The sequence below is a fragment of the Solenopsis invicta genome, chromosome 8 (genome assembly GCF_016802725.1).
Source record: "Solenopsis invicta isolate M01_SB chromosome 8, UNIL_Sinv_3.0, whole genome shotgun sequence".
NCBI classification, from domain to species: Eukaryota; Metazoa; Arthropoda; class Insecta; order Hymenoptera; family Formicidae; genus Solenopsis; species Solenopsis invicta.
Genome location: NC_052671.1, coordinates 1,061,234 through 1,088,806, shown reverse-complemented (window position 1 = coordinate 1,088,806; position 27,573 = coordinate 1,061,234). Strand labels below are relative to the sequence as shown.

General features: G+C 32.5%; 1 protein-coding gene across 1 annotated transcript; it reads left to right on the top strand.

Annotated features, from left to right (window-relative positions):
- The first annotated feature begins 10,361 nt into the window (after positions 1-10,361).
- Positions 10,362-26,159, top strand: LOC105192853 (homeobox protein Hox-B1a). The gene is made up of 2 exons (XM_011157113.3): positions 10,362-11,958; positions 23,767-26,159. Exons 1-2 carry the CDS (start codon positions 11,007-11,009, stop codon positions 24,249-24,251), a joined length of 1,437 nt encoding a protein of 478 aa, XP_011155415.1. The 5' UTR covers positions 10,362-11,006; the 3' UTR covers positions 24,252-26,159.
- Positions 26,160-27,573: the final 1,414 nt, after the last annotated feature.

Sequence of the window (27,573 nt, the reverse complement as noted above, 5' to 3'; positions counted from 1 at the left end):
CGAGTCTCCCCTGGGATTTCCCGTGTACCTGGGCTATCGCGATCGGGGCCCGAAGGACCACCGGATATAGCCGTGTTCAAAAGTATGGCATATAGGCATACAGGCATATGGGTTGAGACCGCGCATAATCGGAATTTTTAACGGTCCCGAGATATTTTGCTATCGAAAAATATTACCGTTGGCATAAGCGAACAAAAATTCAGAAATATGTACAAAAAATTACGGCTGCAGTATCCCGGATGAGAAAACACGTTCGAGCAGAAAAACTATGCAAAACGTTAAGATCCTTTGATTTCGCCGCAACGAAGCGTGTCGCGATTACGTCAGAAATCTGTCGATTATTACAAACTGACAGCTTTAAATCCGGATCGCTATCTTCGGGGAAAAGACGTGAGTCCTTTCCCGTGCGTCTCTGGGAAGGATTAATTAACAGTGTTGATAAGAATCTTGAAATGGGACCGAAGTCAAATTGCTGAATAACCTGAGATGGTTGAGCATGGCAACTATTCTCGATTCGTTGCTTTTATCATTCTTAACACCTTTCTCGGTACAAACCAGTTCGATTGCTGCTTTTGCCTATCGTGCGTTATATTAAAATAAAATAAGTATTAATAAGGAAAAGTAAAGAAATATTAGTCACCGAAGATAATCACATTTACGTAGACCGCATGTTATCTGTCGCCTAAAATATCGTTATCGAGCAATGCACTCTTTGCTTACAAATAATACAATCAGTGATGCTCCTATTGACAAAAATCAAATCGACTGTTTTTATCAAATAACGTGTAACACATTGGTTGATTGTTTTACGTTCTAAGCTGAAAGTAGCGCATACCTCGTAGCGAATAAATGAACAGATGATCAAAAATGTAAATTGATTTTGAATTCTTCTATTATTAATTAGAATTCAATATTTACATATTTCCACACTTCTAATAATCATTATTGACGTATCATTGTTAATTACCGAACAGAAAATAAAAAGACTATCTATAGATGCAAAGGCCATTCTACTGCAGTAAGTCTAAATGGCTTAAGTGCAGGTATCTGTTCTTATCTCTTGGTCCAGTTGCAGCCAAATCGAATTCTGTATCGGCCGTTCCCGGGGCTGACAGCTATCTCTAGTTAGGGAGAAAGAGATCCGAGGAAGGAGACGTAGGGACTGAATGACACGGTCACCGAAAATGACAGGTACACGGCCTCGAAGGAACTGTGGACGAGAACCCGATATCGCGACCGCATCTGATACAAGCTCTGAAACGGTCAGTCCCGTCGTCTCTGTCGCTCTTTCTGCAGTCTCCGTGTCTGCCTGCCAATATACCTACCTGTCAACACACGCTGCATTCAATTAATTCGAAGCCAACGCTGTGCCTGCGTAATGATGCGGAAATCAAGCCTATATCTTACCACCCCCTCTTTACGCTGTGCTCATCTCTACGTCAAACCTTTTTCCTTCATTTCTTTATTGTATCCTATTATTTTCGATTATCAAAGTATTGGACTTGATATCTAAAACATTTTGTGATTCATACGGAACATAAAACAAATGCTGTGTATATTTCGTTTATCTATAATACTTATCTATAGTTATGTTTTTGAAAATATAAAGACGTTGAAAAAATTATTGTGTTACGACTTTGTATATTGTTCGTGGAACCAACAATTATTCTGAAAAATTATAATACATTTCGAAAACTCTACTGTATATTTAAACAAAAGAATTGCTTTCATTGTACTATAAAATCCTGTAAGATATTATCTTGCATTTTATATCAAAACAAGGAATATGGAAAGATCAAAAATTTCTCAAATTTAAATAATCTTATCTTGAGTAAATAATTCATGTCTCGACCGACGCTATCGACAGAGATAATTAAGGAAGCTTAACTGGCCAGTTTAAATAAAATTTAAATCATTTGTCAATAACATATATAATTACTGTGTAGATTTATCACTATTATATTTGGTTGGAATAAAAGTTTGTATATGAATTATGTCTCGTATGCTTCTATAAAGATATAGTTGAATAAATGTGTATAGAAATGTCTAAACAAATATCTTTGAATTTTATTTAAAAAACTCTATTAACTCTTATTAATAAAACCTAATATTTTAACTTTATATTAAAAAGCCTTTATATTAAACTTTATATTAAAAAATATTAAAATAAAAAATATTAATCAATGTAAAAAATGCAATTTTTTAACAGTAGAACAGTTAATATTCTGATAAAACAAAAGACGGAGTAATATTAAACATCATTATTGTTATTTTGTAAATGTGATTATGCAACACAGTTTCATTATTTTATAATGTAATTAATTTTAATATAATATAATAACGTTTATAATATAATATACAACCGTTTTTATAATTTTATAAGAGATTTTAAAACAAAACAATTTATTCTAATACTTACAATACAGATACGACATTAAAAAGTCAATGAAAAAAATGATTCGTTCGTTTAGATAAATTTTTACATAAAATATATGGAGTTGATACGTTACGTATATGCATATCTGAAGCTTGTTTACGAACGAAACAGAAATACACGATCGTACCAGCCACCCCTTGGTTCGACGCGTCCATTCATTAGCACTTCATATCCCGTAGCGACGTGCTGGTAACGAGCCTGTCATAATTACCGTGCTAACTTTATTACCGCGAATGCACGTTCTCCTTCATGCTATGATATTCGTGCGTCATAGGGCAGATCCAACCCGTACCTTCTCGCTGTAGAAGGGCACGGAACATAATCCCTCAAACATCAACCCTGCACGACATACGTTCATCGATTTCGTGTCATTAAATGTGCAAGCATGTATAACGCAAATTCATAAAATATACAACGAGCATATAGTAACATTTTATAAATATCTTAAACAGTTATAATAACATTATTATTAACAATTGGCAATTTCATTAACTCGCTCATTTTTCGCAAAAAATTATTCATTAATTAGATGTTTGTAATAGAAGATTGTCGAAACTGACATACCACTTCGTTTTTAAATTATATTTTTTAAACACAAATGAAAAATAAAACATAAGTACAAACTAAAAAGTACTTTTTATTAAGCAATATAGCAATATTTATAATATTGTTTCAAATTTTGCAATAATTCAGTTTCTTGTAAGATAAGAAAAAATGAGCGTCTGATGAAATGATCATTAATCGACACAGCAGACAGTATGTTACATTTTTCCTTTATTTTTCAATTAATATGAATCATTTGTACACTCAAGAGAAAATTGTTAACTTGACTAAATTGTTCAACTTAATTAAATTTTAGTTGATTAAATATTTATGTATGTTTGTTAATGTTTTATGTATATGTATATTTATGTATTTAAGATCAATTCTTCAGTTCAAGCATTTATATATTTAATTTTAATACATAAGTACTTGAACTGAAAAAATTTAATCAAGTTGAACAATTTAGTCAAGTCAGCTATCAATTTTGTCAAGTTAACATTTTTTTCTCAGTGTACAAAATATTTACAAGTTAATGTACATCTAGATTTCTAAGAGCCTTTCACTTCGATGTAAGACGTTTTTTGTCGATTTATGCAAATATCTTATATTGTTCTGCAAGATGCAGTGACATGTAGCGCGACAATATATAAAGAGATTGGAGATTATGTGTTTTAAGTCCGACAATAAATTCTTATTGACAGGTAATTTATAGAGCTGAAAAATGTATTCAATAACTGATATGAAAACATTAAGCAACAAGATCCGCTTTGATCGAAAAATGGCACTGTTTTATTTTATTATTAGATTATATCGATCTAATCTAACTTATTATTATGTATTAGATTTTTAACAATATATAAATCTCCTAATAGTATGTCTTTTATTCGATCCTATATAGCTTTTACTATCATACAATCTGTCTTATAGATAGATATACCAGTTTACACTGCATTTCGATTTTATATTTAAAATCACATTGTGAGATAAATAAAAAAAAAGAAAAATATAACTAAAACAGTTTTAAAACGCAAGAAATATGTATATACAATAATCTAATTTTAATAATAATATCACTCATTGTTTAAATTATGCAATTTGCGAAAGAAGATCTTATTCTTTTGTAAATTTTATTTTTGAAAATTTTATTCTTGCTTTTGAAAAATTCGTTTTTAGTCACTTTTATATAAAAAAAGCTAAAATAGCATAAATTTTTACTTCTTTAATTATCTCAGCAGATCATGTTTTTATCATCAGTATTAATAAAGTATAATGTTTAGTATTCGAAAATAAGAAAGTTTCTTAAGAGATAAAGGAGTGTCACACTTTAGAAAACCAATGTATTGGCAACTTTTCTCTAAACATAAAGCAATAATAAATTAGTAAAATATTATTACTATTGTTATAACATTATTCTATGTATGTAGATACGTCTAAGACTGCATTCACTTTGGCGGTCACAGCACATGTAAGTATCATCTGTTCTTGTTCAATATCTGATAAACAACAAAGATAAAATAATGTAGCACTGTGTGCGTCAAAACGAACGCACTCTAAATATAATAATTTTATACCATATTTATACAACTTCTGTGATATATTAATGTTTAAACAAGAGATGACAAAAGCTAATACTAGGTTTAATAATAAGCTTATTTCTCGCGCTCAGCGTTTGCTTATGCATTACCGCGTGGACACAGAAGTTACATACTCATCAGGATCACTCAAATGAATAATACTATCGTGCACGCGCCCTTCTAACACCAGCACCTAATTACATTTATTCAATATTTACCACGATACGATCAACACGTAGAACAGACTAACTGTGAGTCAGGTTGAATGAAATAGCATATCGAGCACTGCAAAGTCATTCTGCGTGCCTGCTCCCCAACATAACTGCTGACGTTTTCCTATCGTTGTCGTAAAATTTTCCATATTCATGTGTTCTGAAAATGATACAAGTGTGATACGTTCCAAATTTTTAATAACTTAAAATATTTTCTTTCCATTAGACAGTCAACGTAAATATGACGATAGAACATTTTAAACAAAAATGTTGCAATATACAGAATTATTATTTATGTGAAATATTGCAATATATTTTACTCGTTTTTTTAAGGTTGTTAATATTGATTTAAAAAATGCTGAAATGATAAAAATAAAACAAAACAGACAGTTATTAATAATATTTTTAATTTTATCTGTAAATGTATTTGATTACATTCACATTTATGCCTAACTCGACAAGGCTGCGCATAGTTAGAGCAGCAATCGAGTAACTCTCATACGGAATGATTGATGACTCCATTGTGCAGAGTTTCCCATGTCCCTGGTACGATTTCGTGCGAGCGGCATACAAAAAGCCAGGCGCCATTTCGAAAATGAGCAGAATTATGGAAAATTCTGGCTGGAAGATCGATTGGATAGTAGACTCCGAAGGAAAGTTGCACGTACTATGCTCGATCCAATTCTGGATCAAGATCGTTTCGTTTAAACGTTCAAACGTTTCTTAAAGCTTGTGTAACAGATGTAGATACTTATTTTCGTGGTGCCTATCAGAAATATTCTGCTAGTAAAGGAGAAAAGAGAGAAAACTTAAAGAATGATAGTTTTCCGATATTTTTAGCATATAACAACTAAATATAAAAACCAAATTTCAACAAAAATTTGATTGTTTTTAAAATGATAGCTTTCTTTTTATGTTTTGCAATCCTTTTAATATGATAATGTTAAATAAAATAAATGCAATAAAAAGGGAAATATAAAACTGGTCTTTTTCTCTATAGAAGTATGAAATTTTGATTCTTTCTTTAACTCGTATAATCTTCTTCCTTCATTTATCTCACGCGGTTTCAAAACTCCCGTTTTCTTCGCAGGAAACGGGACATCGTTTCAATGGAATGTGGGTGCATCATTTTATAAGGACGAAATCCTTCTAGAAATCCCTTGCGATTCTCTCAATAGACAGCTGTCTGTTCGTCAGACACCCGCTGAATTGTTGTGACTAGTTCTTTGATAGATACAACGCCCAATATCCGAAAACGTGCTGTTTAAGACGTGACATTTGGGTGCGCTGAACAATTAACGTTAGGCTCTCTTCAAATATCATCTCAAGAAGTTGACAGGAGTCAAAGTCTACTGCGTTTTTCACAAAGTAAATATTTCTCAATAAGCAGACAGAAGCAAAGATATTTTTCAGTTTTTCTTAACACCTCTGTTAAACATCGTTAAAGAAAAGCTTTCGCATTAGCTTAATCTCTTTTATTATAAAACATTATTAAATGACATGTTAATATTTCTCGCCTCATAATTTAAAATTATTTTTGTCACTTCTATTTTTGACAATGCTCGATAACTTTGAATAATATAAATTAATTTCCGATAATGTAGTATATAAACTGCTAATGAACAAAATTAATTTATATTGTAAATAATCTGTTATGGGAGTATAGAAATTTTAACCGGAAAAAGGAGCACTAGAATGCGATGGATTATTGTGGCTTGCAGATAAAAGTTAGGACTGCAACAAAACGACTATAGCTCAGCATGACAATGCAGGTGCCTCATCCCACGTCAAATCGCAGCGTGGCGCCGTGACGAGAAGATGGGTACTGAACCGATTGAGTGGACTATAATTGTTTAATGGGATTAGAACCCCAAGCAAAGTTTGCGCGTTGTCCGGAAAGAAAGGTGCTGATATTTATCCAATATTAGACCTGGCTAAACTCGAATTTATCACTTTAATCCCTGCAAAATCCGACAAACACGACTTCTAAACATTTATCCAAAAAATGATACATTTTGTCGATGAAAAATTGGGTAGTAGTTGTCTTTACATTAACATCTCGGTTCTATCATATTTCTTCATAACAATAAAAACATTGATAGACAAAATACTAATTACTTTACTAATTTTATACTAAATTAGATTACGCGAAATAAACGTATTGATTTATCCATTAATTTAAAAAAAATGATACAGTAAAATTATGTAATTAAAAAGTTTTGGCAAATTTTAATTAAAATTATTAAGATAAATTACCGATAATAAAACAAAACACAATATATGTTATGAAAACGTTTTCTAAGTGAAGAGTGTTGATTTAACGTAATGATACGAGAGGTCTTGCATATACTTGTCTATTAATAATATAATTTTAACTTTGGAGAAATAAAACAACAATCCCAAACGCAAAAGTACGAAAAGTCCGAATTACACACATTATGATAAAGATAAAGTATGTAACTGCGCGTTCGAGTGAAAAAGATTAGCCGACAGCAAGAATCAGAACTATCAAACGTCACTGCGACTCGATCAAGATGAAGATTCCCTGATCTGATGTACGGAACAGGACGGATGTCGCGGGTGGCCGCAGGTGGCGCCCTCGATATAAGCTCTTCTGACTGAACTGCTGATACGGGACCATGCTTCTAAAACTCTCACGGTGGAATGTGTCATCCTGTCACTGCGCTCTCGCATGGGGTAGGAGATATCCCATGGGCCGTCACGTGTCCTTCGGACGAACGAGCTCTTGTCACTTTCTTCAGAACCCTTATTGCCAAAAATGTTTACGATTCGTTCGTTAAATAATAATCGGGACAATGTTTTCTTCGACAGTTGACATTGTATCGTTTAACGCGTTTATTAGCAACAAAAATAATCTCTTAATAATATTAAATTTTATTATGTTATTCATAATTATAGATCGCTTGTATTGCATAGGTATCATTAACAGATTCTTTGATTCAATTAAAAATGCTTTCTTTTAACAGAAATGTTAAAGAAACTTATTATTTAAAATTCATTAATTTTAAAAAAAGTGATAATATAGAGAAGAAGGTGATATATTATAGGTCCATGTAGATATCATGGCCACTTATAATATCTTCATTATTAAATTACGAATTCTAATTACTTATGAAACCATTCTATAGCTTCACCGAGAAGACACAATGGGCCATGTCTGAGTGTCATTGGAGGATCTGAGAAATTATTATTATATATTATCATCACTATCATCATCAATATTATCATTATTAAATCTTTTGTTTAACAGCTTGCCATAAAGTGGCATTGATATATTAGCCAACATTTGTTATTGTTATAAGACATTCTTACTTTTGAACATTTCGAAACGTTTTAAAGGCTTTTAATTACATACTTCATTTTTTTTAACTTAGCTATATATATATATATATATATATATATATATATATATATATATATATTTTTTTGGTTTTTGGCACACTTCGAATTATGCGAAATTTAATAACATATGCTTTTGGTAACATAATCATATTCAAGTTCCTTGAATATATTGACATCTAACAGCCTTTTTTCAAAATTTTCGTATCAAAATAGTTATTCCACAAGCTTGTTTATTGTAGTTTTACTTCAAATATACAATTTACATTACATATTTTATAAATTTTATTTATTATAGATTTTCAGTGCTGCAGTCTATATGCAAATACATGTATGTATTATACATTTGCATATATTCTGTAATATTTTTTCTTTATTTTGAATAAATATATAATTTTATAACAAAATACTATACTTTTCTAAACATAATCAATAATTTTAATCTATTTTTGTAGGAGGCCTACATTAACATCTCTCTCTTTATTTGACTTATTATACTGTATTGTCACATTTTCATAAATAATATCCCAAGTAATATACATTGCCACTAAACCCGATTAATAAACGATGTACAACCGTAGTTATTATTACACATACGATTACAATTTCCTAAATTCATAAATACATAATTTATAATTATATATACAGTAAAAAAGTAAAAGTAAAATTAAATAAAAGTGTTTAATAATATTTAAAACAAATATGCTAAATGCAAAAATTACAAAAAATAAATTATAAGTAAATTATAAAAAGATGCTTTATATATTTTCAAATTTAGACTTTATTAATGTCTATTTTATAATAATTAGACACAACATTTTGACTTATTTATTCTACCTTTTACAAATATAATTTGCAAAGTTCTTATACCTATTCTTCAATTATTTAACATTCTTAATGCTACAATGGTTTTTTAAAAAAAGACACTAACTTGATAAAAAAATTGTTATTAAAATATAAATAATACAATAAAAAGCGAAATCTTAATACATGTCTATTAAGCTCGAAGGAAAAGTATTGTTTAATAACAATATGTTTTTTACAATTAGGTAAAAAGGAATTATGTTAAATATAATTATAAAACTATTTGACTATGTCCTTTTCTTAACTGTAAAAGTATTTTTAATTTTAAATTTAATAAATAATTTAACTCAATTAATAGATATAAAATGTTTATATTTATTGAATAGTATATTAATAAAAATAGAACGTTTCAAATAGAAAACTGTTTTAAAAAAAAAAGTTTTTATAAATTTTAAGAAAGTTTTTAAAATTTTTTTAGAGATGTGGCGTCGAATGTGACCTAGTCCTTCGTTATACCTTTAGAAGTAGTGTATTGTCATGTCAGGGCTTCGACGACGTGAAGATGATGAATATCCTAGCAGTCTGAAGAGTCACAAATTGTTTCGTGCGTCGCGCGCCTGTGTGACCGAAATATCTTTCTTATTTATTAGCATGACACAGCTACCAAATTAAATTATCTATCTTTACTTTTTTTTTAGACGTTACAAGTCTACACGAAATGTCTATCTGTAGAGTATATACTCTACTTACTTCACATTTGCGATATATATTTTTGTTTTCCTTTTTGTCAAAAATATATTTTTAGAAAATAATAAAAACAACTGTAAATTTAGTTATCAACTACAAATTCAATTCTCAACATTTTAACGTATTTAATAGAATTAAATGGATTGTGTGTAACAGTAGATCAACTATAATTAAACTATCAACCGTCAGGTTATAATAAAAACGTAGGATGTTGGTACCTCGATACCTCGAGGCAAGCGAGACACGCAAGTACATAGAAAGACCCGTCAAGAGCGTAGAAGGAAAAAAAGGCAGAAGGCACAAAACAACCTATCCAGGGGATAGAAGGGCGGAGGTTGCTTGCCTCCGGATAGCATAGAAGGTGGGTACCGAGATATAATACCCGACTCCTACCCGCGACGATAAGTGTCAACTGCAGCGTGCCAGATAAAAAGAAGGAACGAAAAATAAAATTCACACGGGTGATCCATCATGAGGCAGTGGACTCGGGGCGCGCAGACTCGCCCATGATTGGCTGGTACCGCCCAATCGCCATCACGTGACTACATCTACGTACCGCCCATCGATAATGGAGACTCCCCTTGGAACTAACCTGACAGTGCAATACCTCCACTCTACGTCTGGGTGATACGCCCAAGTAAGAGAGAGAAGGAAAACTTAAACACGCCAGACCACTGCGGGTCAGTCTCACCTGTGTGCAGCTTTCCGCTACGCTAGTCCACCTCACCAGTCCACTCCAACGACCCATGTTGGACGGATCGACTGCACTAGTGTCCGCACGGATTATTTTTGTGGACAACGGTTAACGTTTCGTAGTACCCGCGGCTTGGCATCGTTAATTATTCTCGGAAAACTTTTAATTACTCACTTTCAAAGAGTATTAAATGCAAATTTAGATCTTGCATATTTGCTGTAAAATTTTACAAAACTGCATACTACAACATACTTTTCTCGTGATTTTAGTGCATACTTGTGACAACTCGAAGATTTAATATCTAATATTTAGTTGCTTTTGTGATTTTATATTTTGTGAAACCTGTGAACATTAATCGTTTCAAGACTTTAACTCAAAATTTGCCAAATACTAATTAATTCTGTGCTTATCGCGAATTTGTTTAACGGGACAAATTAAATGTTTATTCTTCTGTGGTATTTATGTAAAAGCAAAGGATTATAAATTTTTATATACAATGTTGAAATGATCATTTAAGGGAACAGTGTACAATTTTAGCCATGATGTAAATCATCTCCTTTGTTTCCACTTGGACAGTACGCATCGGAGTTGCCGAAACAGTGGGTGGTCAATTGATTCGTCTCTCCGTTACGAGGATGATGATGATGGACATGGGCATGTACGGGACCTATGGCAAACCTGACTCATATCCTAACTATGTGTTCTCGGGTCAAGGAAATCATCACCATCATCACCATCACCAGCCTTCATCCGTCGGCGGTCACGTGTCTGTGCCTCCTTCCCCGGAGGTAGCTCCAACTCATTATTACCCCCAGACTGCAGTGGCGCCATATTCTTCATCGTCTTCCGAGAGTTTCCTAACTGCCGATTCGGGCACGTCGTCCAGTACACCACCTCAAGGCTTCTACTCCCCGACGGGTGCGGTTCTCCACGAGAATGGCTCTACCACGGCGATAATTTCCTCGGAAAATGGTTTAAGCTACACCAATCTAGATTACGCGACGTCCTCATCGTATGCGAATCAACAGCAACACACAGTAGCCTCGGTAGACCCGCATCAAAATTATCACGTTCAACAGTCTGCTTATCGAGAAGATCCTCATCCTCATCATCATCATCACCATCATCCACCCGGTGGTAGCAGTCTCCATCAAACCACGGTACCCCCAACTAGTCATCCGAGAACGGAACACGATCAGCAACTCCATCATCAATCCTCTAGTCATCACCACCATCATCATCATCATCATCACCACGAACCCGATTACCCAATAGCAGTTGGCGGGACATCGAATTATCTTCATCAACTGTCCTCCTCGGACGAATCTTTGCATTATCAGACTCAGATTCAACAGAACGAGTTTTCGACGCATCCGCCGGGACATTATAAAGAAGAGAATTCGGACACAGCTACCTATCATATTTTGCAGCAATCCAGTCACCTTCAACATCCCCATCAACATGGACATCATCATCAGCAACAGCACTCGCACGCGCATCATTCGCAACAACAGCAACAACAGCAACAGGCGCAAGTACCCACGTACAAGTGGATGCAGGTCAAGAGAAATGTACCTAAGCCAGTCGGTAAGTGGCCACTGTCCACACTTAGTTTAAATTTCCGGTTGAGTCGACGCCTATGTACAGGGAGCAAACTAGCGTGAAATTAGGTATTCTGTGGGTGCGATCCGGTAGCCATTCGTTAAACTTCGTTCATCGCTTGATTAGCTTGGAATACGAAGACGCAGAATCATGGCTATCTTATCTTCTAAAACTTTCTCCGTTATTTGAGAAGCTATCATTGCGGGAATATGTGCTACCGTCTTCAAAATTACATTGTTATTAAAATTTCTCTTAATTTAATTATCTCTACAGCAAATTATTAAAAATCATAATAGCGTATTAAAAATCACAAGTACATTATTTTTTTGTGAACTTCATAAAACAAGTATATGTTATTACAATTTACCTTATCATTTATTTAAATTCTTGCTACATTTTACGTTTATCATCATAAATGCATTTTAATGTTTCTAATTAATATTACACTTTCACAAAGTATTAAAAGTTAAATAAAATATCTTATCTATTAAAAATATCTTATAATAACTCTATCAAAATTTAGAAGAAATGCTGATTGCTAACAAAACAACCTCAGTTCCTAGAAGCACAATTTAATTCAATTGTGTCTTGTTAAAGATACTTTACATAAATTCAATGCACCAAAGTATTACTTCGTAAAGTAACATTTGATAAAAGATCAACAATTTTTACGTAGATGGTCTTCAATTAAGATTGACAAACAAGGCGGACAGTTTGTCAAAGAAAGAATGTGACGTGCTATTCCGTAATCGCCAAGTCAGTGACTTTCAAACAATCTGTATGTATGAGAATTAATAAAGTGCGACACGTAATCTCGGTTTGCCATAATCATTAATCATTCGTGCACCACCCAATAATATCAGCCTTAATGTCATTAGTCTGCAATTTGCTACCGCTATTTCTTATTGATTTTTCTTATCGTTAACAGATAATGTTTACATAAATGTAGTCTTTAATTGTAGGAAGTTATACTTGTTAAATTAATATAAATTAAATTTATTAAGCAATACCATTTTGGTTTAAAAATTTTTATTTACATTTATTACTGACATGTAAAATTACTAATACTAATTACACTTTTATCGAAAATACAATCATAATAAATGAGTAACAAATGAGTTTATAATAACATGGTTCATGTTAGCTTATTTGTGAAGTCGAATCGTACATACATACATGGATTCCGAGATGAGTAATGTTTTCCAAGATAACTGAAACTTATCAGCACATGTGATATATATATACTTTAGAATTAAACTTCCGTTTATATCTATAAGACTGTCGCAAACTCAATAGATAAGATACATGTGAAACAAATATTTATACTGAACAGAATATTTTTCTATTATACTACTATAGATCAATTAAAAATTAACAGACTATCTATAGTTGCAAAATGTTTTTAACATTATAGATAAATTTTAAACTAGCTTAAACTAACTGTAACCATACACGTTTACTTAAATAATCGACCATTTAGTTTATTTATTTTACTTATTTTAATTACAATTGCCCTTTAGTAATAGAATAGTATCCTTTTATTTAATGACATTCATAATTTTTTTTGTCTGTATCAAATATTTGTACACAATTTATCTAACATTCTAAAAACAAAAGATAAATTTTTGAATTTTGAAATAACATTTCTTTAAATAAAGATTGTTGTAAATTTAAGGTTTTAAAATTGTTTAAATAATTAACTAATAAAAATTTTTTAACAAACATGTTACCCATATATCGCATGCGACAAAAAAATTAATAGCAAATGTATTTTTAAGTACCAAGAATGGGCAATCTTTATTTCAATCTTTATGTATATAAATATCATATCAGATATATATTGCACAATAGTAACAGAACATTAACAGATTACGATAAGACATGTATGTATGATTAAATAAAGCCATTTTATATTTGAATTTATCAGATTATCCTAATAACGATAAGATAACTAATTTAATGAAATAACTATATATTAAATACGTATTAGAAATTATTAGAATAATGTACTGATCAAAGTACACGTTCAGAAAAATATACTTATTTATATCTTTCTAATTATTGCAATACAAATGCTATCATCTTTATTGTAGTAAACCATCGCATAATTTACGATAATTTAATGAATATCTTTAGCTAATGTGTTTGTTATTTAAATAGAGTCTGTATAATAAATAATATTATACAAATGTTTAATAATTTTATAATATAATTGAATTAAATTATATATTAATAATAATATAAACAATTATATTAATTTATGAAAAATGTATCAGTTTTAATTTTTTTTTGTTTAAAAAAAAGTAAATAATTACATTATAAATAAACTAATGCAAAATTGATCAATAAATGTATTCATTAGAAATTTGTAACATTTTAATCAAAATGTTATAATATATAATATATGACATACGTTTATGTGTGTGTCATAACTTTTTTAGATAGATATCTTGACAGACGAACATAATATCTCGTACAATATACATCTTTACTTATTGTAAAAATATCTACGTATTGTGGTAACATCGAATTGATGACCATTAAAGTGACGTAGCGTAGCTCATTGAAAATAATGCCTAAAAAGACCGGAACAGTTCCCCTAACTTCACACTAATTTGCTTAACGGTCGTGGCTCTCCCCGCAATCTTCTAACTCAGAGAGTGAGTGTGAGCTTAGTCGTCGGATGGAGCTTGTCGGAATTACCAGCGTTTCACTTAATAGCTCATTATAATCGAATTAATAACGCCATCGCAGGCACTAAAGGGACTGACGTTTATTGCAGCAAAGCATGCAAACCGAAATGAAACTTTGTCACCCTCGTTTAACCCCTCTCGTTTTTACTCTTACTGTTACATCTTAATGTTTTCAGAACACTGTACAATTCAATTTTCTTCGACAAGTCTTTTGTCATGATTTTGCCATAAATGTAATATTTGTAGTCGTTATATTATTAATATGCGACGGAAAGTTTTTATATTCTGTAAATTTTTTCGTGACAACTATTTTTACAATATAATATAATAAATAATACAATACCAATACAAAATTGTTATATTGAAGATACTTTATTTTTTAATTTGATTATTTATATAAAAATACTTTAAAGTAAAAATATTTTATAGTAGGTGAAATTAACATTTAAATAAATAATAAGATATATAAGAAGATTATATGTCAAAATATAAATGTTTTAAAAATAAATGAATAAACTTTAAAATTATAGCCTATTCATTGCAAGGATGAAAAAAGTCGTAAACAGTTTTGAGAACATTTCCTTTTGAAGTTATAAACTTTTTGTTTACGGAAAATATTTTTAATAATAACTATATCAATCGATGGAATGACAAATGAGAAATAATTGGATATAATCAGCACGTTCTCTCGATTTAAAAACTTTAGATTTTTATCTATGAAGACATCTCGACTCTCGTTAATGATACTCCTATTGCTATAACGAAAGTACTCCAAAATCATATTGTTGCTTTGTGTGATAAAAATATGAAATACTCCGGAAATTTTTTAACATCTTCAACAATGCATACGAGGAATAAGTTGATGCGAAAGAAAATTATTTCCAGAAATTTTTTTAATGTAATGTGTTTTTACCAAAGTCTGTTGTAAATAAAAAATGTTTATAAAAACTTAAAAAGAAAACATTTTCAAACTCACATTTGTATGATTTTGTTTATCCTTACAATGAATAGAATATGCTTCAACCATATACTTTTGAAAAACTTCATATACAGAGTGTTCCGTTAAATAACCGACAAATTTTTAGAATATATTCTACATTTTAGAATATATTCTACAAGTCATTCTGAGCAAAAAGGTTCATATATAAGACTATAGGTCTGAAGTAGGCCTATAGTGTATATAAACTTTTCTACTTGAGATATATGACTTCTAGAATATCTCAATTTGGCCCAGTTATCGAGACGGAAATAATTTTAATAATATTATAACTGACAAAAAATACCAAACATTTATAACTTTTATTAAATGATTTATTATTTATTATTTTATAATTTTATTATTCTTTTAATCATATTATGTGATTAAAATATCCACCTTCTGCTTGCAAACATGCTACTGCTTATTGTACCATACAAGGCCTCGATACCGAGCTATCTTTTTTTGTTTATTTATTTGGAAATATATTGAACAGATAATAGGATAATAATATTCTTTTATTTAATAAAATTATAAAATGCTAAAATTTAATAAAAGTTAATAATATCTAATATTTTTTTACTGTTATAATATTAATAAAATTGTCTCGATAACTGAGCCAAAATGACCTATAATATATATGAACATTTTTGCTTAAAATAACTTCTAAAACACATTCTAGAAATTTATAGGTTTTCTCGCAAATCACGCACACTCTATATTATCACTAACCATGTATTATCATTGGGAAGAATGCAAATTATTTTTAAATGTAACACAATTAATTAAACTCAATTATATCGAGAGCTGATTGAGAAGACATATAGTAGTACGCAACAAATACGTTAGAACAAGAAAATTCGAAGTATAAACGAGATGGGCGGAGCAGAGCAGTGGGGCGATTTCGCTAGATTTTGGTTGGTTAACTTTTTTGGTTGGCCGAGGACTTACAATAGCTCTCCTTTTTCCCTCCCTGCTTCCATAACATGCTTCAGAGGGTCCAGAATAGAAGGTCTCTATGGGGACGCGCCCGGTGCGGACCACCCTTAGTCAAGATTGGAGCGAGACAGGAGACGGAAAGACCGTCGTGATGCTGTCAACCCGCCCAATCTATCATACTAAACTCGATTTCTTCTCTCTATACTCAATAGCGGGATTGGCAATACCGCGCAGAGAAAAACGAGACAAACGAACATCCCCTCGTAACATAGCTGTAATAATTCCATATCTTTGTCATGGTAAGAAATGGAGAATTTCATTTGAAAACCATGGTTTCAACGTGTTGTAATGCTTCAACAATACAGAAAAATATAAATATTATAATATTTATAAATAATACATTACAACATGACCTTCTATAACATACACATATTATCAAAAATATTTAAGATTTTATAATTTAATTTTCTTTTCCTTAACATGCATAACATAATGCTGCATTTAGATGTCATGATTTATAATTTATATTGTAAAACAAAAATAGTATCTGTTGTGTTTCAAAATTTACTACCAACACTATACAAATTTGTACTACATTTAATCGTGAACTTTTAGAATTAATATCATATTCTGAAATAAAACTATTGTTATTAAACAATGTAAATTTTTGACTACTATTATAGTAGTTCTTATAGCATCATTCAATTTAAGAACATAATATTTCTTTAGACTATAAAGTCAATATAGTTGTAAAACTATTTTGTTAAAATGTTTTATAACATGTTTTGCATTTATGAATTAAATATTATAAAATCATTCCAATAATAGCATTAAATTTAAAATAAATTTATGTTAGTCCATATAGGGTTAAATATTGTTTATTTGAAATTTTATAACGAGATATTAATAAAACTTAATTTATTAACTAAAATTGAAATTGTGCAATCTGTATATTAAATAAAACATTTACTTATTTTTTACATAATAACAATTTATTGTTATATTAACATAAAATATTTAACATTTTATAATTAAGAAACTAAATAACATCTCTTTTATATCTTCTCTCGCCAGCAAAGTGACGAAAAAAAAGAGAGCCAGATAGGTATATATCTTCACGTCTATCCTTACTCATAGCAAATACGAAATAAATAATATTTATCGAGAACACACTTCATGGGTTACTTCCCACATTTAGTATTACCCTGCTTCCTCGAAGACTATCACCTTTTAGGCTGACTTAAAATATGCATGTCGTTATCGACGCCCTGACCGAATATATGCAGGGGCGGCATTACCGTGAGGCTAAAACTCACCATCGGCTCGTCGGCTTTCTTACGTTCTCTTCGTGCACTTAGATGTAATCAAATACATTCGTGATTGTGTAATACATAAAATAATATATATGGAAAAAGATTACAACGTATAATAAAAACATATTATGTTTTAATTAAAACAAAATTTTTTCAATTAAAACATATATATTTGTTAATACTCTACATGACATAAATTTATTGGATATAAAGTATTTAAACCTAATAAGGCCAACATTATTGTGTTTTAAAAAATTCTGTGGGGATATTAAAATAAATAAAATGAGAATAAAATCTTTATTTCTACAATCAAAATATACCTCTTATCTATATCAAATATTTTATCAAATATAAATAAACAAAAAAAATTATTTTCTAACTCAGAGATATTGGACCTGACTGCATGCTTATGAATTTATACAAAGAACACGAAAATAATTGAACATTAATTTCTAAATCAGTTTCAAAATTATTAATAAAAACAAAATCTCTTACAATTTACTCTATTCTTAAACATCGCAATTACTTTTAATTTGATTAATTTAATTTATTATTCAACCTTTGGAAACTTCTAATAATTTGAATGCAATTTTAGCTCAAAAATTAATAGCATTGAAAATCATTATTTTCTTATGTGAACCTAATATATAACAAACAAATAACAATACATAATGAGTAACAATAGATACCTTATTTAAAGAAGAAGCGTTGTTTTTAAAGAAATATAATTACTCCAGAAATATATATTTGTTACATTCTATTAACCAGAAAAAATAAATAATATTATAATTTATTACAATAAACTAAAAGACGTTGTATTCTTAATAAACTTTCGATAATTTTTTCACAAAAACGGTTTATAAACACACTTGGTCACAAATATTTATTGCATTAAACAGATGCGTTACTGCCGTTTTAATTCCTCAGCTCCTTTTTACCTACAATTCCTATGACACATTTTCAAGCATAGACACTGAAGCATATTTTTAGTAATAAATTCAAAGGTAGACTTTTTAGACTCGGATAGACTTTTAAACCTTATAGATATTATGATATGAATTCTGTAGAAAGCATAGATATTGTTTCTTATATATGATAAAGATTTTTATAGTCACGAGAGATTTCTTCACGAGCTTTATTGCAACATATTACTTGTGCATAAACAAGGTACTACGTACCGCCTTATCGATTGATAAACAAAAATGCTTCGTGACTGTAGGGTAGCACGAACGCAATAATTCGCTGACCAGTAAAGTTCGGATTATCCCAGCAGACGCAATAAATGTACTTGCTAAATGTAAAATCTTCAGAAAATCTCTAATCAAGTTATCCCACGGGACTTAAAGCACAAAACGGGGCGTCGCCGGGCGTGCACGCCAGCCCTGAACTTGGGAGAGACCGAAAGGACGATAGCGAAGGGAATAAAACGTACAATAGAAGGAGAAAGTGAAGGAAAGACGGCGGACGGAGAAACAAGGATACGTAGAAACAGAAAAAGAGCACGAAGAGCGTCGGCTAAAGATAGAGAGACGCATTGGATAAACGGGAAAGGAAGCGAGATAAACGCGAAGGAGGGCATGTCTGATTGAAGGCGAAAAAGGAAGGAAAGTCGAGCAAGGAAAAGAAAAAGAAAGAAAGGTAGAGAAAGAAGGAGAGAGAGAGAGAGAGAGAGAGAGAGAAGGCAGAGATTGTGGGTAGAGTCGAACAACTGGCTGGGCATGTTGCGCGCCGCTCTCCGCAAGGGTCGCCGGCGGACGCGTGAGTGAGTGGCCCGATATCTCGCGAGGGGATCAGAGGATCGTTCGCGTGTTTCCACCCGGGCTGCCACCCGCCGAACCCGGCAACCCCGGATCCCGCAACACAACCCTGGCAGCAACTGACCCTCCTCTGACTGACCCTCTTCCCTGCCAACCCCCTCAACGCGCCGCCGGCAGCTCTGGCTGCCACCGCTTACTCCTGTCCGAGCGCGGCCCGACAGATCCGCTCGGCCGGACTCCGACAACCGCCGCCGCCGCCGCCGCCGCCGCCGCCGCCGCCGCCGCCGCTGCTGTCCACGTGTCTCGCCTCACGGTGATTTTCATTTCCGCGCCACGCCGCGCCGCACCGCCGCGCCGACGGCTACCCGTGTAATCTTCCTTCACGCGGCTCAATTGCCCTAGACGATATTTACACGTTACTTTTAGCCACTAGCAGGCTGCTATTATAAATTTGTAAGAAGATGACTACGATCGAATTACGTGCCGAAACTAACCGAGGCATATCGATGGGGCCGAGCGCAATGACGCGCCAAATCAATGGAAAGATCGATAGCGGCGACGCTAGAAGATTCCTCTCTATAAAGACGAAAGCGAGAGAACGCGTTTCTCTTTTAGCGTTTGTGCGAGCGTGAGCAAGCGTGCTCAGAGATTAACTGTATCGAGTCACATTCTTTCCAACACACTCTTCTTCATAGTCCTTTATCGTTCAATTATAAATGACTTTTGGTTGAGCTTAATAATATATACATACGCGTGTTACTTCGTAGAGAGATTGAGATTAGAATAAAACGATCAAGATTTTTAATTTATTTACAAAGATAAATATAGATGACAAGTGGCTGACAAGAAGCTTATTGAACCGAAGCCGTAATTCGCATAAAGAAGTTCACGAACAGACTCTTCACCCTCAAAGTAACAGCACCTGTGCTACAGTTCGGGGCGAGTTGTTGCGAAGAAAGCGCGCGAAACTTATCAACGACCCCTAGGAGGTGTCGTGCTGAGCCTAATTTCACCGGGAAATGCTTCGGGCATACTCATGAACGTACACATACACACCCAAACGTACACACCCGCGCATACACACACGAGTGTAAATGCAGGGGAACCCGGAGTGTGAATGTCGAACGTGCTGCACGCAGCCCTTCCACATGTACGCCACTATGGTACACACAACATTGCCTTTTCGTACGCGGCTGTGACTCAGGATATTACCTATCATAATGCTGAAATCAACGCAACCGTCGGGGCATGACAATGACTGACAGGGGGTTGCGAATGGTAGGAACTGTGTCGACGAAATCGTTTTGTCAGTTCTTGCGATAAACTTGCGGCTAGATGTATCATCGCTGAGAAAGATTTTGGGCAGGTCAGGTGGCTCAGAAAATTTTATTATTTCGCGTTTCTTGAATTTTTACTAATATAATTTTGGCAACTCGTAATTTTTACATGAGCATACGAGAATATCACACGTGAGTGGATTCGAGTTTAAAAATAAAAAATAACAGTTACTTGTGGGAAGTCGATCCCTTGATCGTAAGGGATCATCTGCACTTATGCGTCGATAGTCTCCCCCTTCAAGGAACATTACGCAATTCAAATATTATTCAAAGGCTAAAAGCCGTGGGGACGATATGACGTAAGGAAAGGTGATGGTAAACACAGGAGAATACAAGATGCTCGTGTATTGTATTACAGAGAGGACAGAGATACGGGCGCCACTGGTGTTTTTCCTAATTCACAGAATTTTCTAAATTTAGGATGAGACGCGTATCTGAAACGAAAATAACTATGAAATGGAAATGCCTACAAGTCATTTTTAGCCGTAGCGACTTTTTTTATTGACACATCGATGTACCGATATTCGGATCCAGCTGTATTTGATTTGTACATAATGTCTGGATTATCCGCATCAACGCCAGCCATCCAAGTTCCTAAACAAATACGTGCGTCGTATCTCGTGATAATTCAGTCATCCATAGTTTAAAAGACAACGATGTTGTTACGGTTTATCGAAAGGACATATATTTCGCAGCTGTAATCATAAATTCCATTTTGCCACATTGCTATATAAATGTTTAGATCGCATCTGCTGTTAAATAAATTTTTATGTAATAAAAATCCTTTTATTTAAAAAATTGATCCAATGCAATTTGCACTGCACATGTGTGATTAAGCTTCTCGCGTGATTGCGAAAGATTACAGTAACAATGTAATCACAAGTGTCTACACGAGTGTGTAGAATATGCCTTTGAGGGTGCACCCACATGATTTGTGCAAGATAATTAAAAGTGTCAATGCGCCTCTCTTGACTCAGCGTTATTAAGAACTCCCTTCTTGTCAACCCTTTCTTTTCTTCCTTCTTTCATCAATATCATATTTATATATTCACGAAGCAAACGCTTCCCAACATTAAAGATTGTGACTATTAATTTCTACATGCAATATAGCGTTGAACTTAGGGTAAAAGAGGCCGCTGACGTAAGAATATTCGATGCGTGTTTGCGATATAATTTCTGCGTAACATGCACCAGCCTAATTTGTCGATAATACTTTATAGTAACGGGCGTTCAATCTCCATTTGCATATCGTATTTATTTTAAATTTACCTATTGAAAATATAAATTTAATGCAAATCCTTTTTCTATTTACTAAATATTTTTTTAATAAAAATATAAATTTCTTCTATTTATATTTACTTTCCTGCATATGTTTATATTGATTGTAATTTAAAAAAAGATATAAAGATTTTGTGTTATATGGCTACAACGCCTTCGTTGTTGCCAAAGAAGACTCGTATAGAAAATCAACGACACCGTAGTCGGTCCTCCGTTAAAGTGCTAAATTGATGAATGAGTCGCGGAAACGAGAAACATTTCATTGTATCTAGCACTGGCACGCCTAATAGAACTTGTCCAAGTTTATTATTCGGCTTGGAAAAGCGTAAGCTTAATGGCCGCAAGCTAAATTCAGGACCTTGGTATAAGTGACTGATCTTTTCGGTTACATTAGAAATTTCACAAAAGTTATTTTATAAATATTTTGTATATACGATAAACGTATAAAGTAATTTTCCGAAATGCAATAAAGAACATCAGAATATTATAACTTCCCAGAGGATAGATGAAAGAAAAAAAAATGTATTATTAAAATGTCGAAGGGCCAAGCCGAAGACATTGAAGGAAAATGTACATAATAGGGAAGACGCGACTTTAAGGCGGTGGCTTGACAGTTTTGTCCATCCCCTGCCATTAAGTAAATTGACTGCTACATACCGTAGTCTAAATAACAATCTAATTTTCATAATGTATCCTCATCCTTCTGTCGAAGCGCGTCACTTTTGTCCCTCAATTTTTTTAATTTCATTATCTTTATAAGATAATACCGATTGAATATTAGTAATTGTATAGAGAACATCGAAAGAGTAGAAAAATCAAAAATTTCACGTAACGACGTAACGGATGTTTGTTCTACAGCTGATGCAATTTGATCCAGATTTAGGGCTCAACCCTACCGTTCTTTCAGCTTTGCACAGGTCATCTCCCTGAAACTACTCCCCGAATAGTGACCAGCTGTTATGGCCAGCAAACGACTGTCACTTAAAGGATTTGACTTGATCTTGATTCGACACATATTGCGTCCGCGTCTGTTACGTTTTCTATTATACTTAGGAAGCTACATCCAAATTAAAAATAAATCATTTTCGTTTCAACGAGAATAATATGTTTGTTGTCGTATTTGACCCGTATAAATTATCTTATCAAAAATTTTGCATTCTATTACTAATGACCTTATAAAACGTGCAAATGTATTTCAAGTAAATTTTTTCTTAGCAAATATTTGGCCGACGAAAATCTTTCCATGAATATTTCGCAGCTAAAGTCTATATTAGGTATTATTGCAATAGGATACAATTAAAGTTAAATGGAAACAAGAACATTATCTATTAAGACTTATTTTCTAGAAAACTTAAAATTTTAATTCCCTCTAAAGAAAAATTGATTATAAATTGACTAAGAAACATCAGCAATATTTAGCTAACTAACTTAAGTAATGGCATTTATAATTACTTTGTGTAAACATTTGATTTATAGCAAAAACAATTAAATTTGTTTCAGCGACGAAAGCAAATCCTAATGTAATTGAGTTTGGTGGTGGCGCAGCCGCAGGATCGAGCTCGTCCGTGTACGGAAGCACCGCCAGCGGAACAGTAAGCTGCATTGCCGGTTCGTTAGCCGGTATCGCTGGTAATTTCAACAATACAGGCCGTACGAACTTTACGAACAAACAGCTCACCGAATTGGAGAAGGAGTTTCACTTCAATAAGTACCTGACACGAGCGAGGCGCATCGAGATCGCTTCAGCGCTGCAGCTTAACGAGACACAGGTGAAGATCTGGTTCCAAAACAGACGAATGAAGCAGAAGAAGCGTATGAAGGAGGGTCTAATACCGGCGGATAGCACAAACGTGACGCCTTTGAGCGGTGCCAGGAGCAGCAGCAATTCCCCGACGGGCTCGTCCAGCCACGAAATCGGCGGTCTCGGCTTGTCTAGCTTTCCCAGCGACAACAGTAGAGAATCACCTCCATCTTCCAAGGATTGACGCGACTTTTGCTGCAGTAACGAACGGCACTACGGTCTATGATTCGACAACTAGTAGAGCTCGGTCTATTCGACTATCGAAGCTACAAGTTTAATAAGAATCATGACAATTACTGCAGCCTCGAGTCATTTTCTAATTCACTATTTCAGGCTGCATCATGAATATGTAATACGATGAAGGCGTTAAGACAAGTAATGACATTCTGTATCCTGAAAGTAGAAGTATGTGATATATGTATATTCGGGACACATCTATCTTCCCGTTTCTAAACTATAGAATATAACATTGATTGTGCTCTAATTCCATCATATTATACGGATCATACGAATTTAGAAAGGGCAAAGAAAAATTACAGCTATAAAAAGGTGTCGAGAAAAGTTTCATATTATATAACGTTGCATTCCGAATTGTCCTTTCGGAAAATCGTCCCAATTTTCACTGCTTTTAATTAGTGCATTAAAAATGATAGATTGTATATTAATTTCGCGTATTATTTATTTTGCGTTATCATAGTTTTCAATGCGCCTAAAAATTGTAAGTTTAAATTCTATGTTTCCTCACAATTCACGTTCTCTTCAAGGTTACCATGTATCTCAGTTCACATAGCGATATTTATAAGTATAAAGGTAAATGCTAATGATCGCGCGAATTGTTTATATATTTCTAGTTAATTTTTTTAGAAACTTTTCAGAGTATTACTCTTGCGACGTGTACTTTAATAAATATAAATATTACATTAATCTAAGTTCAAACTGTTCTTAAATGACAATATTTTTTCGATAATTTTGTTTAACGTTTAATTTTCTCTATCATCTTCTCAACTGCAAAATTTTAATTCACTGTACAATTGTAAATGAATTTCTAATTCAGCTATGCAAAATGATATTAGACTATGTCACATTTTCATGTTAAAAGTAAGAAGATAGCAATTGAATACTGTCATCCGCTTATTTCTTAACCCTTCCAGTATCCTACGATTAATAAATTGTTTAATTATTTAATTCAAAAAACTTATATTTTATTCAAATAACTTATGTTTTATATATTATTAAGAAAATGAAATAGGTGCTTCTCGTATCTTTATTTTGAAATTAAACTAAGAATATTAAACTAAAAAATATTTCAAAATATGTATGCCCAATTCGATACTGGAAGAGTTAATTTGATCTTACTGTGAAATAATTATGATAACCTTAAAATTTACGTAACAACCTAAATGTCAAAATATATGTAAAATATCGCTATTCAGAATAGAAAACATATTGCATCAATTTAATTTTTAAAAGAAAAGAAATTTTTATGAACTAAATAATTTATAATTGATTATTTTTTTTACTGTAAGAGAGGATCGAAACATAAATCAATCCTAAAGCGCCAAATTGGTCTAATCTCAATATAATAATATTTATCTCAACGCGTGATAACAATAGTAGACAGAAATATATATTCTCAATAATTACAAAATTTTACAACTAATTTCCAAACCGAGATAATTCAATATAAATATAATAAATTTTCTCGCCCAACAGCGTGTATGTATTTATATGTAAATAATATTCTACGCAAACTCTGGGCCAATAAAATTAATCACAATACGTATAAATCTCCATATAAACTGAAATTTAGAATTAATATCCAGAACAAGGTGTTAAGAAGTTTCAAACTTTTTATCGGCAAATTGATGAAAATAACGGCTAACGTGATTACAACTGAACTATCAAGTGGATTGAAGGTTCGCACGTTTAACGTATACAAATTAGCATAATCATACATATTTATGTGAGTTACATGGTGGTCCATTTGAATGCTCCGTACCTATAAAGACATTCCTATTATGATAAAATGTCATTAGTCTATAATACCATGTAGACTTCTGTAGAAAGAATAAAATATTATTGTACTAACTAACGTTATATTTATATATATCCTTCTACATTTACAAAAATTGATTTTTTTAATACTAATTTTAAAACTATTTTGAGATATATATGTTTCTTTCATGTTATTGTTTCAATTATCATCTATCATATTTAATGTAATAGAAAGATTTTGCTAATTTCTTCATTATTTTAATTATATGTGGTAAAGAATAGATTATATGATATATTACCGACCTTTCTTTCTCACACTTTTCATGTGTTGCTAAAACGTACTTTAGATGGCGCCTATGTACAGACAAACAAGAGTCACTCAATTCGTAGAATATAACCTGTAACTAACATATTAGGACCTTTTCCACCAAGCTCGAATTCGATAGATTATTCCATTAGAATTGACCAATTGCATTGCCTGTTATGAGAAATGACAAATACGATTGGTCAATTTCAGTAAACTAACCTGTCGGTTAACTTAAATTTAACCAAGATTGATGAAAGAAGCCATTACTCCATAAATTCTACTAAAGATACGATTTCAGTAGCGTAATAAATAATTACAACGTAACTTATACAAACAATGTATAACAAATTTGTCAAATAACATTTTTGTCCAAAAGAGATATTATATAAATTTAATGAGATTTGTCCAATTTATTTACATGATGCATTTTCAATTATAGGCTTAAAAAATAATTGATAACAAAAATAATGATTGTGCAAGAATATAGATTATAAATAGATGATCGTAGGTGTACAGATCTATGACAAACTGTGACCGGTATTTATAGTCGATTTGCAATTATTTTCACACGACCGATTTATTCATCTCGTCGCACTGACAAAATTATCGTACCGACGATAATTTATGCGAACGCAATGAGGACAAAGCGCGAATACTAAATTGTAGGAACAAATACAAGTACAAATTGACTCACCGTTAAGCCCGTATCAGACTACGCTTAAGCCTTTTCTACAATAGCATAAACACAAAACCGTAAGGTTGTAAGGCGGGTTTTAAGAACTCGTAAGCAAATAAAAAATTTTTATTTCTTACGTTACAACCTTACGTCTTGTGTTTACTGCTATTGTAGAACAGGCTTTAGGCCGGTATTCATAGCCGATTCTTATTTTAAGATCGTCTTAAGATACTAATACGACTCTCTGATTGGTTGATGGCATCTTAAAGTGATACTTAAGACGATCTTAAATATAAGAATCGACTATGAATACCGGCCTTAAATATAAGAATCGACTTTGAATGGCCTGTGTCTATCAAGGTCCGTGGATTGGCGTTGGAGGGGAAGGAAGGTCGTTGCATAGCCGCCATTTTCGAGACAGCGAGTCAGTGTTAGTGTATGTACGTAGATAGTAAGGTACTACAGCTATTAGTTGTGTGAGTGAGCGAGTGTGCAGTAAAAGTATGGCCGCCGCCATTTTCGTTCCAC

What these genes read in the sequence shown, in the direction of transcription:
- LOC105192853 (XM_011157113.3), top strand. Translation starts at nt 11,007, where the DNA reads ATGATGATGATGGACATGGGCATGTACGGGACCTATGGCAAACCTGAC. An exon ending in AAATGTACCTAAGCCAGTCG is followed by an intron (nt 11,959 to 23,766) that starts GTAAGTGGCCAC and finishes AATTTGTTTCAG; the next exon opens with CGACGAAAGCAAATCCTAAT.